The sequence below is a fragment of the Macrobrachium rosenbergii genome, chromosome 55 (genome assembly GCF_040412425.1).
Source record: "Macrobrachium rosenbergii isolate ZJJX-2024 chromosome 55, ASM4041242v1, whole genome shotgun sequence".
Taxonomy (NCBI): Eukaryota; Metazoa; Arthropoda; class Malacostraca; order Decapoda; family Palaemonidae; genus Macrobrachium; species Macrobrachium rosenbergii.
The window spans coordinates 68732207-68750806 of NC_089795.1; the positions used below are offsets into that span (position 1 = coordinate 68732207).

Sequence of the window (18600 nt, forward strand, 5' to 3'; positions counted from 1 at the left end):
CCGTAGCCTAACCGACATTATACTGCTCCCTGTATTCACATATTAATATCGTATTATACACACATCAACATAAAGAATATGCAGGTTTTCCATGGATCTTTTAAAATGTTATGCTTTGCTTCACTGTATCCAATAATATTATATAAATAATCTTATATTGCTTTTGTATTATAAATTGTGATCATAGCGATCAATGTTTTGGTTTGGAAATCGATTACGCGGTAAGTTTATTTCGCCGTATTTAACTCAGTTCAGAGCACTTTTCTTGCTTCTAGTTAGCGTAAATGATTCTCTAGATATTATATTTATATGGGACAAGGTTATTTTTCGTTATACAAAGTGTTTTTAAGTCGAAATATAGGTCTTCTTGTGAAATTAATTTAGCTATTTTTTTCGTTAATAGATGATGTTGGCCGTTTGGGGGTATGTTTGTTTTTTGTAAAAAAGACCAAGATTTTGTTCGTTATTTTCACTTGATTTCGTCATGATACGAATTTTACGTATTTATCGTTTATCGGCATAAAAAAAACCAGTAATGTGTTCTTTCATGCCCCAGCAGTTTTTAGGTTGAGTTTTCATCTATGTTGCCGATGCACGATAATTTATAGTCATTAGCTTGACATTGTTTTCTCAGCTTCAGCTACAACTTGCAACTTAAATTTAGTAGTATATTTCCTTGCCGATCTTTTATCCATAGCAAATAAGGGTATAATGTAAAAATACATCAGTCCTGTTCTACTTAACATTATTTGTAACATAACTACGGTAATTGTGTACTACCGTACGATGGTTGAAATACCAGCAAAACGGCTGTTGCTATCCAATTCGGTTATAAGCAAAACAGCAGTTTCTTGTTCAGTTGTTTATGGCTGTATGCATTTACGCAAGAGTATAACATTCTCTTTTACTTTTGTAACTAGAAGATGGGATAAAGAGATGGAGGAAAAGAAGTTGGTCTATTGTGATTTGGTCTCCCTCCAGCCTGATTGTAGACTGCTGCCTGCGCCCATGCGAAATTTAAAAATATTGTCCTATTGGTATTAATTGCTTATCTCATGCAAAATCGAATTATTGTAAGGCGAATTAACGTAACTCAACACTACCTGGGTACCTGAGTATTTTAATAGTTTTACCACAAAAAGTGCATTTAGTCGTGAAAATTATATGAAAATACAGTAATTAGTGAATATTTCCCAGTGAAAAATACCGCGAATGGGCGGATTTTCCGTGAATAAAGGGTACTGTATATATGTTCCATAGAGAAATCCGCGAATAGATGAGTCCACAAATTGTGAGAATGCGAATATGAGGATTTTTTACTAATATATATATATATATATATATATATATATATATATATATATATATATATATATATATATATATATATATATATATATTAACTTTATCACGTACACAATTGTTCTGTGCATTAGTAGAATTGCTAAAAGGACCTCATTCAAACTGGATGGTACAATGGGTTTTATTAAAAAAAGTTACAAGCTTTCTTGGACAAAAGTCCACATTATCAAGTGACACTTGGATGCTGATAATGTGGACTTTTAATCAAGCTTTTAACACGAAAAAACTCCATTAGGCTCATCAACTGATAGTCCAAAGATCCTTTAATAATATATATATATATATATATATATATATATATATATATATATATATATATATATATATATATAATTTTGCAGGGATAATGAAACCCTATGTGTAATTCCTGACTGGTTTCGACTTCATATCTAAACCTTTTTCAGGGGAGCGGTACGTAGTGGTAGATATTTACAATATACATGCTAGCTAGAGGGGCAGTACAAATGAACAAAAAGATTGCTGGAATTGGAAACCAAATATTCGCAGCTGACAGGTGGGAGGGGATGGAGTCATATACTCATTAAAGTCTAAGGTGTAGTACTGTATTTACAAATCTGTCCAAGATGGCTGCCTGCTTTTTCCCTGTCCATGCTAACTACCTTTCTTAAAATCTCTACATTTTACATATTTCTTTTGAAATAAATATATATACAAGGGAAGGAGTGACAGGGATAAATGTCCCAACATTTAGTTGAACACGCAATAGAGCTAGTTCACATAATAGTGCCTACACTCCCTGCATACAGGCTAGTGAAAACAATTATACAAAGAATTTGTACTTTTCTTATGGTGTCATGACATATTTTAATAATTGTTTCATAGTGTCTCGTCATCTTCACGACTTAACAGTACAATTGCCCCTGTGGGTAGTCTCTCACATGGTGGATCTCTCAGCCAGATACATCCCAGGCAAGAGGAACATGGTGGCAGACAAACTGAGTCGTTGGGGTTAGGTTCTGGGAACAGAGTGGTCACTGCATCAGGATGTGGCGGAAGGGCTTTTTCATCTATGGGGAAGGCCATTTTTGCAACCAGACACAACAAAAAACTAGAGGTATTTTATTCAGTCGTTCCAGATCCCTGGGCCGTGGCAGAGGATGCCCTTCAATATCCTTGGGACAATCTCGACGTTGTCGCCTTCCAACTCCCCCCCCCCCTTTTGCTCAATCCTCTAGGTTATCAACAGAGTGATGATTTCTCAGGACCTCAGGATGACTCTTGTAGCTCCCTTGTGGCCACACACAGAATGGTACCCAGATCTGCTAGCCTTGCTGACCGAAGCACCGAGAGAGATTCCACCCTTGGCACAACCTTCTATACCAACCTCACATTGAGAGGTATCACCAGTCGGAAGGGTCCCTACCTCTTCACATTTGGAGACCAGTATCTCCTGCGAGTGAGAGGCTTTTCTCGCAGAGCAGCATCAGAAATGTCTGGGTATCTCAGAAGGTCAGAATTACTGTTCAACAAGTAGTACTTCCTCATTTCGCTCCAAAGGGAGAAACTCCTTTCGGTGTCAACAATCAAGGGATATAGGGTTGCTCTAGGTTTAATTCCATATGTTTGAAGGATGTAGACCTACCATCTTTGTGGGAAATCTCTATGCTGCTCAGGAGTTTTGAGCAGTCCTGTTCCCTGAGAGATCTTAGACCTCCTAATTGGGACCTAACACTGGCACATAGCAGTCTCGCACAGTCCATACGAACCTTTATGGGCTTTGTCAGATAGAAATTTAACCCTCATGACAGTTTTCCTTTTAGCCTTGGCCTCTTCAAATGGCCTCTTCAAAGAGAGTTAGTGAACTTCACAGACTCTCTTTTGACATTAAACACGAGGGGTTGGGGGTCTGTAGCCTTTGAATTTGCCCCTGAATTCATAGCTAAGAATAAAAATCCCTTGGTTCACGACGACAGATTCGAGTCTTTTTCTATCCCTTCCCTTGGAGATTTAGTTGGTAAAGACTCTGAAGAATTGCTTTTATGTCCCGTCAGGGTACTGTGTAACTATCTGAAAAGGACTCGACATCTCAAACCAGTTGTTGAAGACTTTTTGTCAGTACAGGCCGGAACAAGAAGTAAGTTCAAGAATACTATCTCCTTTTGGCTATGTGAAGTAACCAAGCAAGTCTACAGTTCTTCACATTCAGATGCCAATACAGTGCATGCAAGAGCACATGATGTTAGGGTCTAGGCCCTTCGATCGCTTTCAAAAAGAACTTGTCAGTTCAGAGGATTTTAAGGGCTGGTACAAGGCTTCACCAATTTACCTTCACATCCTTCTATCTGCAGGACGTTGCCCAATAGTCCTTGGACACTTTTTCCTTGGGTTCGGTGGTAGCTGCACAAGTTATGTAGCTCATCCAGTGCCCTTAGCGGGATGGTTTGTATCTTTCCTAAGATGTTGGTTTTGAAAGTGAAAGGGAATGAGATGACTAGTCTTCTCCCTTTCTCTTTCTTTTTCTCCTCTACCGGCGGGCAGTGGAGAAAATTAATCCACCATGCTCTGGAACTGGCTAGATACAGGTGAGAGAGCATCAGTCCATTGGTTTTTTTTATTGTTCCTACACAATACAAACTATATATGGAAGCAAGTCCCTTCCTCTCTCTTACAAGGGGGGAGAGGAAATGGCAACAAACAAGGTTGTTGGCTAATGTAAATTTTGCTGTCTCTGAGGATTACAGGTTCTTTATATTCCTACAAGACACAATGTAACAGGAGTTCTCATTGTCTCTTAACCCAGATGTTTGGCTGCTGAGTAACCTTTTATGTACTTAACAGATCAGAGGCATAAGACTCCTTCCTTTGGCCAGGAAGTGAGCCCAGGTGCGTTGAACCTCCAGTCAGTTTTGAGGATTTCTCTATCCGTCCTCCAAGAGTAAGTCTCCCTTACGTTAAGACCAAAGGTTTGTTCTTTATATGAATAAATGACAAATTTTAAATCAACTAGTATATTTCATAACTAACAAACCTGCCATGTTAATGTATATGGCCCATCTCAAGCCACACCTCATTTAGTTACCTGGGCTAAAGGAAACTGATGCGTTGTAGCTGGGATGGGTTAAGGCAGGTTGGCTATGCCCTCCTCCTGTCTGCCATCTTGGCTAGCTCCCACTGCCACCAAAATCCTTGTACTTTTTTTAACTGGACTCCAGCAGGCGCTAGAGAATTTTTCCTTACGTTAAGACTGCAGGTTTGTTAATTATGAAAAATACAAATTGATTTAAAGTTTGTCATGTTTTCTTCCTGTTACATCTTTAAAACCTTCTTTACTCTCAGTATCTCTTTCAGCGCTGATTGACCCCCAGCGCTTGGCCTTTGACCTAAATTTTACATTAAAATTTTTACTCAAAAGAGAAGGCTACCCCACTATATGGCAGGTCCTGGAGTTAGGTACCTGCACTTGGTAATAATTTTGATATAATAAATTAATGTTTTTAAAGAAAATAAACTTTTATGAGTTTGATTTTTGCCAGATTTTGATTATCTGGTCTTGTTTTTTTATTAAAGTTTATTATCTATTCTTTTGATTTTTATTTTATAGTTTTGCATGAATTTACAGTCATTGATTCTGAGCACCCAATGGCCTCATTTACTCAAGTTTACCAAAACTTTATAAATCAGTCAATCAGTAACACATACGAAAATTCCACTTTTCAGCTGTTCATATGCATTTTTTAGCTGTTCTGTTCTCTTTTCCAATTATTGTCCAGTTTGACCAATACAAAAGTTGTCATAAATCTTACAAGAGAATTTGGTATGTAATACACATCCTTTAGTATTGTCAGTTGAGCTCTCTATAAGTTCTTATTTCATTGTTACATATTAAATGTTAATGTACATTAACTTCAAAATTCTGAAGTAGATGAGAAATATCTTTGAAAATATTATTATATGGTTGTACAGGCAGGGTTTTTTTGTACGTTTCTTTGTTGCTATGATAGTCTTTTCCTCCGCTTTCAATGCATTGTATGGTATACAATCAGGATTTTGTAATTTCTCATCTGTATTTACACATTATATCTATGTTATCATCAGTGTATTCACAGCTACATATACAATGCTCATAAAAACCTGCCTGTGAAAACTGATTTCTCAACTTGATTGCTTTGAGCAGTTTAAAAATGTACATAAAAAGGAATACAGTATTGGTAAGTTTAATGTACACACCATATTTAAACTCAATATTCCTCTTGTGTAATAGGCTATTCAAGAAGGGTAGGCTACCTTAGTGAATTTTATTGATGGTACTAATTCCTTTAATTTCTAAGGAAGGCATTTACATTTTTGTTCCCTGACCAAATGCTGCACATATACCATCAGCATATCTGAACCATACTACACGTGGAATAATTTACATTCTTTTACTCATAATTTAATCAATTATATTAGTGTTTTCTTGAAATATATAGTATATCCTGCTGTCTTCTCTCTAAGATATCTGATAAAAATTCCAGCAAATACATCAAGCTCACAAGCCTGGATTCACTATTAATCTGTACATTATTAATTTATTTATCAAGCTAACATTGTATATCAAATCCCATGCAAGTTGTGTGACAACTTTTAGTCAAATTGGAAAATCATTAGAAAAGAGAATAGAGCAGCATAAAATATGTATACAATATGCCCAATTGGGCTCTCTTAACCAGGAATCAGAATAATTTTTTCCCAGGTTCAAATCCATAGCTCTCTGTGCTCTTTCTTTCACTGCCATTATTACTTCAACCCCTTTCTATTTTCTTAGCTTTTACCACTCTGGCCAATCACTTTCTTTCTGTTCACTCTTTTAATTGTCAAGAACAGATATCATTGCTGGGATTGGAGTTCATTGTCAAAAAGCTGTGGCTGCCATTAACCGCCTAATAATGTTTTGACCTATGAGATATCAATACACTAGTCATAATTACATGGGGGTGGGGTGGGGCAACTATCACTTAGAATTGGCCAAGGGATTTCAGGGATGGGCTGGTCCATGAGGATATAACTCTTGGCATTCTGTCTGGTTTGCCGGCCAAGATGATTAGTGAGGATGATTGCAATCTTGTAATAATGCTTTCAGTCCTATCAAGTGGATTTGGCTTACACTTGTCCCCATGGGGTAGGGTAAGAAGTGGACACTGGGAGTTAGATCTTACTGGTGTCACTGGTGGAGGAATGAGTTTAAAGAAAGGCTAGTGGTGTCTTTTCTTGGTTTTTACAGTCTTATTTAATTTTTTATTACTCCCTTTTCTATGGAAAATCTAACAATTTTTGAAGCAACTTGTATTTTTCCTATATATACAAACCAGAACCTTTCATATATGAACTATCCTTCAGTGCAAGCCAAAACAGCCATTAATTATGGGTAACAAAGTAATTAACCGAGATGTGGGACAGGGAGATTACCCCTCACTTACCTCCCTCGTCACTTCGCTCTTTCTTTTGGTCGCAGGGATAATGTGGGGTGGGTAAGTTGTGTACATCGTATATGAAAGGATCTGGTTTGTATGCCCAGAAAAAATACTAATTACTTCAAAAATTTATTTGTTCCTAAGGGGATACAACTAGTACCTTTCATATATGGTGATTTACCCCTTGGAAAGGGAGAAATTCTGATGAAAAAAAGGGAGTTGGATTCCACCTGGAAATGCCATGCTCTCGGTTGCCTATGTAAGCAATGTATGCAGTGATTCCTGTAACCTCCTACCAGTCTGGTGAATGGTTGACCAGAGCAGTTAGGACTCTGGGCCTGAAATCCCTGAAAAATGAGGGGAAACTCATGTACGAAACAATTTGCTGTACAGTATTCAAAGAACAGTGACATCTCCCATGGGAGTGGTCCATTCATTGGACAGCTTTGGTTCCAAAAAAGCTTTACTATATCCCTCCTCCCCCTTCTTATCAAGGAAAGGACAAAGGACGACACATTCTAAGCTACTTAGAACAGGTGCTCGTTTTGCACGATCTCATTCGATCCCACTGTGCACTTTGTTGTGGATGAGGCTTTGGAATAGGAAAAGGAAGGGAAGGGTGACCTATTCATTCCTCACTCACACTTCGGAGAAAAAAACATGGTGTGTTCCTATTGGGATTTGGTACTTAGATAACTTGTTAAGCAGCTATCACTGGTCCCAAGGGGAGTGTTAAGGGATGTTTGAGCAACATTCTTCAAGTAGAATGAGGTAAAGATAGTACCTGAAACACTGAGAAGTTCTCCCAAAAGGCTAGTGATAGTCCCATGCCCCTAACTTCATGTGCTCTCAAGTGTGAAGGGAGGCCAGGCTCCTCCACAGAGGAATCATAGGTCTGCTTAATAACCTCATGAAACCAGAAAGAAAGGATGTTCCTAGACACCTTGCAACTACCTGTACTACTGAAAAGTCTCCTACACTCCAGCCTCTGGGAGTGGGTCCTTTTCAGGTAGTGCTTAGGGGTGAAAACCAAGCACAACAGCATCTCAACTGGGTCTCCACCACAAAAGTCTTACAGGGAAGGAATTGAGAGACTGTCGAACCTCTCATCCACAACCAGTGGGTTCAGAGTCGGCAACAAACTCCTGGACAAAAAAGAGAAAGGATCCCTACCCTTCTGACTGCCGCATGAGATATTACATGCCATGTAACCATTCCACCCTCTTTGCTGAGGCTACAACCAAGACAGAGACCCTCTTTAGTGTTACTGTTACATCTCTGCTCAAGGAACATGACAGGGATTTTTAGGGAGGCCCCTTAAGGCTTTTTAACACTAATGATATGTACCACTTTGGGGTGTGAAGCTTCTGGGAAGGGCAAGACCGCCTGAAGTTTCTCATAAACATAGATTACTCCAAAGAAGTGGATCAAGTCAACCCATTTTGTTTGAAAACCAGAGATAAGGGTTCAACAATACTCCCTGTAGTAGGTATCTGTCATCTAGCCACCATGAAAGGTCCTCTCTTGTTTCCCTGACTTGGGAACATTTGGGAAACAGAATCCCAAGAGGAGAACCAAGCTGCCCCTGTTCCCACTGAAGCATCCAAAGGTGGCTTCGCGTATGGGAGAAAAGTTTTCCTAACAACAGACGACCAAGGACCATCTGCCACAGCCAAGCAGGTTGTACCTTTTGTGACTGTCACTGCGCCGCTACCTCCCTGAGGTTGCTCAGGCAAGAAACCACTAGGAGGGCTCTCACTGCTGCTGTGTCCAAGAGCCTACCTAGTTACTTAATCTGCTGCTTGAGGGGGAGATTGGACTTCTGCCAGTTGATCATAATCCCCAGATTGTGACAAAAAACAAGCAGACGATCCCTGTCCTGGATAGGGCATTCCCTGGAGGAAGCTAGAACTAACCAATCATCCAGGTATCACAGAATGCAATACCCTTTGATTGAGCCTAAGCCAAGATTAAGGTGAATACCTGAGTAAACACTTGAATTGGTCACTATTCCAGACCACAGGGCCTTGAACTGGAACTCTTGTCTTGTTGCAAAGTGGAGGTTCTTCGAGACTCCTGATGAATGGATACTGGAAAGTATACACCTTGTAGGTCTGATGGAATCTAACACTGAGTGTGCAGTTTCCGTCGTGAACTATTCAGTGCTGAGAGATCAGTGACAAGTTTCCAACCCCTAGTTGTCTCTGCAAAAAAAAAAGTGGCTGTAAAAACCCAGAGACCAAAGATCTACAACTTCAATGGCCCCTTCCTCCATCATCAGTGCCAGAAATTTCCACGAATCTATAGACTAAGTCTGGAACGGTATAAGTGTTATAGAGAGGGGAGGATGATGTTCTTGAATGGAAGCCTGTACCCATCCTGGGACACCTAGTAAGAAAACTAGGAGAAAAGACTTATCTCTTCCCTTTGAAGGACCAGGTTTGCCCTCTGGTTGGATTGCCTGGTGGGTCAACAATCAAAGGTTTATCACTCACTCATCCAAGGACAAAACACCTGTCACAGCATGGCATGTCAGACAGCTCACCCACGGCAATGCCATCACTGTGGATTTGAAGGCATTGGCCTCTAAAGTGTTGGAGGAGAAACCCTCCTGATGGAGTCTCTTGAGGGGGAGGTTGTTAGTCATTTGACAACTGACATCAGTGACATAATAGTTGTGAGGGCATAATACCAGTCCACATATAAATAATGGTGAGAGAGAATACATACCACACAGAAGAGAAGACTATTATTACAGATCAGTAACATTTATAAGCAACATGCAATAAATAACATTGCACTGTACTGCAAAAATAATTACCATCACAGTACATTATATACAGATATCCACCAAAAATGAAATGTGGTAGAATGGTTTGCCTACATGGGTAGCATCTGCACGTTTTCTACTAAAAGGAAACTGCACTTGATAACAACACCGAAGTTGACAGGTATATTAATGAATACTGTAAACAGACCATACTGATTGGGATTGGTGGACAAGACTAATCTCTTCCACTTTTATTGACAAATTTCTTTGTGTATATTTTAAAAAACCTTAAAATATTTGCTGTACTAGAAGAAATTTCATTCATACAGATACAGAATTGGAAGGTAGAAGGTGGTTCAGCTCTTGAAAGGAACAAGAAAACCATATAAATCCATTCCACAATTTATTCAAGCTTTTTAGCCTCTATTTAATTTCAAACAAATACTTTGTTTAAACATTTTTAGGTCATGATCACGAGAATGTCATGAGGCACTGCGGATAATCTGCTCGAGGAGGTAGATCAAAATTCTTCAATAGTGAATGAAATACATAGTAAGTACTGGGATATTTTCAAATGAAGTAAATCATAAGATGATGCTTGTCATTTCATAACCTGCAATCACTTTTGAAGACTTTTGACCCTTGTCCATGAGGCTTTTGTTAACATACAATATCTTAAGTTTTGTGCAGAATAAAAAGTACCTCCAGGTGCATATTTGTGACTTTTACATTTTTTCTACAGGGTCTTGAGATCAAGTGCATTGAGCCTTAAGGTTCCTTATTCAAACACAATATAGATATTTACTAGTACTGCAATGGTATAAAATTATTTCTGAGGAGAAGTGTGAGAATCTCAACATGATATATTTTCCAAAGAATTACATTCTGTTGCCTTAATCTCTTCTTGATGTAACTACAGTTCATTACTTAGGTAAATGCAAATAAAACAATAAACAAAAAGGCTTATCAAAACTAACTGCCAAATAATATATTATGCAATTTATGTATTGCTACTTGATGATCTAACCAAATGTAAAAAACTTTTGATCACAGTTCTCTCAGATAATTGCATAATAAAAATTAACTGCCTATTATTATAAACATCCTTGTTGATTTTCTTTTAGTACCATTAAAAAGCTAGACCACTGAACAGCAAAATAGTCCACCTAGACACTGCTGTACTTTAAGCATTTGTTTGGTACAGCATATTATTATTATTTTCTTGTATATATACTATATATTGTATCACTTTCCTCTTTTTGTTTACTGAAAAAGGTAACTTGAAAATAAATAAAGTTGCTATAAGAATGTTGCAACTAATGCAGTTTGTCTTGAGTGCAGATTAAGAAAGTTACAGCAATTTACAGTATTCAGATATAATATAGCCTAAGGTAACATTGTATGTTTGTATTTCAAATTAGAAAATCTTATGAATATAAATTATGTACATTCACAATATAGAAACATTTACTCATCTGCTTATTCTCTTACACATTATTCTCCCACTTAAGAATATTAAAAAAGTTATTTGGCATATAGTTTCCTCTCAATTAAGAATTATGCACAAAATATTGTAGCCTGTTCACAGGTGCTCAAATATTACAGAATAATGTTTTTAGGCATAATACATACTGCTATTATTATGTAAGATAAATCACACCTCCCATATTTCCATAGTGACGAGAGTCATTTTTACATTACGTATTTAAAGTTCATAATTACAAAGAATGTTTGGGGTAAAGTTAAATCTTGAAATGCTTCTACATCTGTTATGGAAACTTATAAAACAAACAGGATGAAAGCCAGCTTTTAATTAAGCAATAACAAATCTAATAATTTATAGTCTAAATCTATTCACATGAAACATTTTGAGGTGAACTAGTGAGACATGGAAGAAACAGAAAAGCAATGACATAGATCATAAATTAAGCTAAGACAAGAATATACATAGCCCGAGGACCACAAAACAACCTAAGTGAAGTATACCTAATTTACATACTTCAGATGTCTCCAAGCACCATAAGTTCAATTTAAACAATTTCATGATTGAATTTCCAATGAAGCACCAAGAAAGGCAGACTGAAATGTATGCATCTAAGTTATAAACAAGATATACAGTTAACTACATCATCAGTTATGGTCCTGGCACTTCACATCAGGAACAAAAAACCTACAACCCATGTTAAAAGGTCAACAAAATACAAAAATGCATTATCACATTGGTGGAAAACCTACTGTATTTGGAAGGTACTGAATAATAAAATCTCTGTAGCTAATTGTACGTAAACAGGCAGTAGGTGATCGATATTTTTATTACTCACTGCATTAAGGCACCGTATTTTAAGGTTTCCTGAGTTAATCTGTGAAATAATGTTAACATCTTTTACTTCAGCTAATTTACCACAAATTGCAAGTATGCCTCAATGTTAATATTCTGAGACACCAAAATGAGTGAAAACTACTAATCTACTGTACACAATTTAAAAGAACAATCCTCCCCCAATGCAATGGAGTAAAGCACCAACCAATAAGTAAATAAATATTTATTTGTGCAACTTGTTTACACTCAGTTGTGGACCCCTGAAAAGGATGCTTGCAGCACCAAACATTTACAACTTGATATTGATCTCGGGATATTCAGTCCGCACAATATGCAGCCGTTAGAAAATACAGAATCTATGTGACTGTGTTCTCTCAACTTGCAGAGAGTTGTCAAGCAGGCAACTGATGCATATCCATACGGCATCATTATTGTGGCACTTATGTCACAACACATGGACACAAACTGCAACTGACCCAGTAAGTTTACTTTAGCTTTCAGGAAATAGATTCTGTAAGGTTTTAACGAGATTAACTTACTAACCGCAAACAAGTCCTTACTTAAAAATCTATATCCCAACCCGAGTTATCATCTGGAGGAGGTCCTTCAGTATCCGGGGGATACTCGTCAAAATTGCTGCAGTCAATCACAGAACGAACATTTGGGACGATGGGTGGAGTTAAACTGCGGTTCTTGAGTCCCTCCCAATAAAAACCTTCAAACCACCTGTGAATGAGTAAAACAAAAAAATAATTACAATACCATCCCATTAATTCCAGTTTCATACAAATCAACAAGAAACAAGAAAAAGATGCAGTTAAAATATACTGCCTGACAGGAAATAAAATTAACCCGTGTTGTAAATATAAATTTTTCCTTAAAATTCACAAAAACAATAGTACATACAGCCCCATATTGAAATTATTTCTTAGTGGGAAAATTATCATTTCCTAGAAACAAAAAGGCAAAACATGCTTTTATTATCTTATTAATTAGTTTTTAAGTGTCTTATATATGAATGAACTTAACCCACTAATGTAACTTTTGAGTGTACGACATATAACTGCTCTTACCTAACTCTTAAATTTTGCAGAAAAGCTGAGAATCCACATACTGTACAGACTTAAAACATCTGGAATTTACTTCTGTAAGTTAACATCTGAGACAAATGAGTCAGCAGGCTAAACAAATATAGGTGGGCTGAATACCAGTTTCAGAACCACAGAACCGAACTTAACCCTTAAAAGTGACAAACTTTTAATCAATTTGTATTTTTCATAACTCCTTAAAAATGAAAAATTTTTAATCAATTTGTATTTTTCATAACTAACAAACCTGAGGTCTTTACGTGTGGGGAAAATCTCTCTAGCATAGCTGGAACTGGTTAAACAAAACAATCTTTGGTGGCATCATTGTATCAGTCAATAGGGAGAGAGAGTAGGCGGAGCCTGCCTCTTCTCCCCTTTGCATATGCCGAGTTGCCAGTTATCTTCCATTGCAGGTAACTGTATGAGGGGTGGCTTGAGGTGGGCCATTTGTGTAAGACCTCAGGTTTGTCAGTTATGAAAAATACAAATTGATTAAAACTTTGTCATTTGTTCATATAAGGAACAAACCTTCCAGTCTTTACATATGGGGAAACTTACTTTTGGTTGGGAGGATAAAGTAAGCTTTAGAACCAACTGGTGGTTTGGCTCACTTGGGCTCACTTCCCGGTCAATTGTTAGAGCATGGGAAGGAGTTGTATGCTTCTGATCTGTTAAGTGAAAGATTGCTCAACAGCCAGACATTGGGCTTTGACACAACAGGAACTCCAGTCTACATTGTGTCTAGGAAGAAAAGAACCTGTAATTGTCAGAGACAAGAAAACCAAGGGTAGCCAACAACCTTATTCTATTGTTAATCCTTCTCTCCCTTGTAAGAGAGAAGGTAGGACTTGCTTCTATTTTCAGAATTTGTACTCTGAGGGAACAATAATAATACACTATAGAGAAAATACAGTGGGTGTTCACTCACCTGTATCTAGCCAATTCTGGCAAATGAAGGCTCCCCTGCCCGTCAGAAGAGGAGAAGAAGAAAGGGAATGGAAGGCCAGTCACCCCATTCACTCACTTTCACAACCAACATCTTAGGCAAGATACAATCTGTCCCGCTAGGGGCGCTGGATGAGCTACACAACTTGTTGAGCAGCCACCACTGGACCCAAGGAAAAGTATCCAAGGGCCTATGAGCAATGCCCCGTAGGTAGAAGGAGATGAAGGTCATTTGACAAACCCATGTACCAGCCTTCAGTACCCCATGAACAGAGAGGTTCTTTTTAAAGGAGAAGGAAGGGCCAAAGCCCCTAACATCATGAACCCTTGCATCCACTATATTGGCATCTGCATTACAAGAATTGCTGTATGCGTTCTAATTACCTCATGTAGCCAAAAGGAGATGGTGTTCTTGGACACTTCTTTCTTGTTCCAGCCTGTGCTAACAAACAGTCTTTCACACTCGGGTCTGAGATGTCAAGTCCTTTTTAGATAGTTTTGCAGAGCCCTAACAGGACATAAAAGTACTCCTCTGGCTCATAATCAACAAAATCTCTCAGGGAAGGGATCGAAAAGGACTTGAATCTGTCGTCGGGAACTGGAGGATTTTGAGTCTTGGCTACAAATTCTGGGACAAATTCAAAGGCTACACACCCCCAACTCCTTGAGTGTTTGACATTAAAAGAGAGGCCCTGAAGTTCATACTCTTTTTGTTTAGGTTAGGCTAAGGCCAGTAAGAAAACTATTCTTATGGTCACCCCAGTTAGGAAGCTTAAGTTCTCTTGGGGAACAGAACTGTTCAAAACTTCTGAGAAGCATGGAGATCTTCCATGAGGACGAAAGGTCTAACCCCTTTTCAGGCATAGAACAAGCCCTAGAGCAGCCCTGTATCCTTTAGTGGCTGACACAGAAAGCAGCTTCTCCTACGGAGGAAAATGAGGAAGTCAGCTACTTGCTGAATAGAAGTTCCGACTGGAGAGAAACCACGTTGACACAAATCATAGTAGGGGACCCATTTCCCCTGGTACACACGGCTGTAGAAGATTTCCTGAGATAACCAAATGTCTATGCTGCTGCTCTGCGAGAAAAGCCTCTTGCTCGCAGGAGATACTGGATAGTCTCCAACCGTGAAGAGACGGACCCTACTGGTTGGTGGAACCTCTCGATGAGTGGTTGGCAAAGGAGGTTGTGAAAGGGGGAGGGGGGAATCTCTTTCGGTGCCTCAGTTAGCGGGCCAGCAGGTCAGGATACCACTTGGAATGTGGCCACAAGGGAGCCACCAGGGTCTTTTCTGAGGTTTGGAGAGATCATTACCCTGTTGATTACTTGAGGGATCAGGCAATAGGGAGGTAAGGCATAAACGTCCATATTGTCCCAAGGATGTTGCAGAGCATCTTCTGCTGTGGCCCAAGGATCTGGAACGACCAAACAAAACACCTCCAGTTTCTTGTTTTATCGGGTCACGAAAAGGTCTATCATTGGCCTTCCACACAGATGGAACAACCTTTCCACTACCTCCAGTAGTGACCACTCTGTCCCCAATACTTATTGACCCTGACAGCTCAGCTTGTCTGACTACATTCCTCTTGCTTGGAATGTATCTAGCTGAAAGATCCACTGAGTGAGTCACTGCCCCCCTAGTGCAGCTGTACTGTCAATTTGTGAAGATGACGGGATACAAGTCCCCCTGTTTGTTGACATACAGTATGCCTTCACCGTGATATTATCGAACATTAGAACCACGGAGTGCCCCACATGCTCCAAAAACTCCTGAAGGGCTAAGAAAGCCACTTGTTGTTCCAGGATGTTGTTGTGATGCTGCTTTTCTTGATGGTCCCACACACCTGAAGTCAGAAGATCTTCCAAGTGTGCCCCCCAACCTTCATTCGAGGAGTCTGACAACAGAAGAATTTCCGGAGGGGGAGCGTGAAAGGGCACTCGTCAAGTTCCTGTTGTCCAGCCACCTGCCTGTCTCACTTCCTTTGAGAGAGGAACTTGTAAGAAGGGAGAATCCTTTGATGGGGACCAAAACTCTTTCAATCTCCACTGAAGAGATCAAAGGTGTAGATGGACGTGAGGAACAAGTTTCTCCAAGGACAACAGGCGACCTAGAACGATCTGCCACTGACATGCTGGTTGTTTTTGTCTTGAACAGAAGGCCTGAACGATCGTCTTGGACTTGTCAACGCATGAATCTGATGGAAAGACCCTCACTGCTGCCGAGTCTATGCCAAATTTTTCACTATCCCTCTGTGATAAAACTGGAGTAAATGGTCTCTGTCTGGGATCAATTTTACCTGAGAGCTAGCCAAGACTAGCCAGCCATCGAGGTATCTCAAGATGAGTACCCTGTGTGAAAGAACCAGGAACAAAACCAGGGTGAACACTCTCGTGAACACCTGTGGGGCAGTAGAGAGGCCGCAGCAAAGCACCTTGAACTGGTACACAGTCTCTCCCAAAATGAATCGAAATAATTTGCGAGATGACTAATCGATTGGAATGTGGAAGTACACATCCGTCAGGTCTATCGTCAGCATAACGACGGACTTCCTGATGGCTGCTAGAACTGTACAGGACTTCTCCATCTTGAACCGGGTCTTCCTGATGAAAGGGTCAGGGAAGACAGGTCTATGACCGGTCTCCAAGCCCCCGATACCTTTGCCAATAGACAGATCCGGCTGTAGAAACCTGGGGATCGATCCTTCATGGCTTCCACAGCTCCCTTTACAATAATTTACCGTCACTTCTTGGAAAGCCAGATCCTTCAGCGAGCCCTGAACGTATGTTCCTAGATGAGATGGACAGTTGGAGAAATCAGGAGGAAACTCAAAGGGGAGTCAATATCCCACCAACAGAACGTCTACTACCCCGTCTCCCCTCCATGCTGCTGCCAAGTTGCTCAGTGGTTTGCCAGGCACCCGCCCCCCACCAGTGGCAGCAAGTGGGGAGAGGTGCCCCCTCTAGTGTTTGATCCTTAGGAAAGAGTGATGAAGCTCCATTCCTCAGGGCCAACTTTAGTAATCCTAGAGAGTATGGAATCTCTACTCTTCAACAGCCAATTAGCCCACATATTTGCTGTTAGGTGGGTCAGATATGAAATACATAGTCTTGCCACTGAACTGCAAGAATCTAAGAAAGGTGGCGCTCTTCACTGTTGCTAGGCTGGCTGCTGAGGAAATTTTGCCAACTGTCGTTGACCACAGATCAAGGCACGAGACTGACTGGAACGCTGTAGAAGCGGTCAACTTCATTGTAGCGGACTTTTTGTAAGTAAAGGAGGTGCCATCTGACCGGATTTGGTCTAAAGAAAGACCTGGGCCTGGATGAACTAGGTCTGGATCCACTTGCCTTGATTGTACTGCAACATTAGGAGTTATGTAAAAATGTCTACATGTATGTTGTGGAAGAGGAGGAGGAGGCAATAAATGACCTGCTAGTCAGCACGGTTAGAACATGGCAACCCCAATGATGGCTTCATCTCTTTCTTGGACCCCACAAGGGCTTAGAGACCTGAAGGAAAATCTGAACTGGTAGTCAGTCTCTTCTGTTAAACTGTTGTGCCCACGAATGAGTCCCACCACTTCTGCATAAGTAGTTAAAGTTCTTAGCTGTCTGCATCAAGAGGGAGAGGACCTTCTGCTTCTAGGCTACAAGAATCTCGATCTGGCCTGTCGACTGACTCAGTGGCATCCTGTGTATCATTATTTACTACTGGAGCACAAGAATGGTCAGGGCCTAACATTCTGGGTATATATCATTCTAATGAATGAGAAGGTACTCAGTCTTAATAGTGGTCCCGGTTGTGAGACGAAGAACGTGGCCTATGTGCTACAGGAGAGGTTGCCCATGGTTGGTTCAGCTACCAAGAAGGACTCTCATTACATGGAGAATGGTCACAGGCGCACTCCGCTTCGTGGACTACTTTTCTAAGAGAGGAACATTCCCTCAGGTGTGAAGTCGACTTTTTTTACAGCTGCGTTGTCGTCTTTCTTAACTTAACCCTTGGGTCTTGAGCAGGGTGAGCAGAAGGCAGCAAAATGACTGCAACCTCTTGAGGAGGAGCCTGATCCATAGATCTATGGCTCTTAGAGGAGAATTCTCTTGTAGAATGCGTTGCCGCATAAGAATCAGGAACTGGGCAACACTCATCAGTGGCTAAGGTAGAAGTCATACGGTTGTGAACCTTGACAGGCACATGGCCATCTGTAATGGTGAGTAACCCTGGAGGAGCAGCTGGAGATAAACCAGGAACAAACTTGGTGGTGACAATACGGCTGTGATGGACCGGCCGAGAATCAACTTTACGAGACGGATGGTTGGTCTTGCCCTCAGGTGAAGGGGAGATGGAGCAGGAATCCAAAGAGTGGCTGCATGAACTTCTTCAAGGAGGCCATAAGTCTTCTTCCTCCAATGGCTTGGTGAAATGGAACAAATGGGCAACAAAGATGACTGAGAAGAAGACAAGGAAGACGGAGATCTACGGCGTCTCTTCTTAGATTTCTTCGTAATGGAGGGCCCGAACTTCTTCAGAAGAGCACCTTCAACTCTCTCCATCAGGGCTTGTATAAGGGAATCGGGAGGAGATGACATAGAAGGCCCAGGAATGGAAACCAATGGGAAGGGCATGGCCGTTGAAGGAATGGTGTAGGCCAAGGAAGTTGCAGCCGTAGACATGCAAGCACAAGTCAGAGACACTGTCCCTGT

At 40.2% G+C, this 18600-nt stretch overlaps 1 protein-coding gene across 8 annotated transcripts in view; it reads right to left on the reverse strand.

The window, feature by feature from the left end:
- Positions 1-9933: 9933 nt before the first annotated feature.
- The window catches only part of for (cGMP-dependent protein kinase for), a 704904-nt gene continuing 696237 nt past the window's right edge, over positions 9934-18600 (reverse strand). For all 8 annotated transcript variants that reach the window (XM_067098864.1, XM_067098863.1, XM_067098860.1 and 5 more), the window contains one exon: positions 9934-12589. In XM_067098864.1, coding sequence (XP_066954965.1) covers positions 12424-12589 — 166 coding nt within the window. In that variant the 3' untranslated portion in view covers positions 9934-12423. The remainder of the gene's footprint in view (positions 12590-18600) is intronic.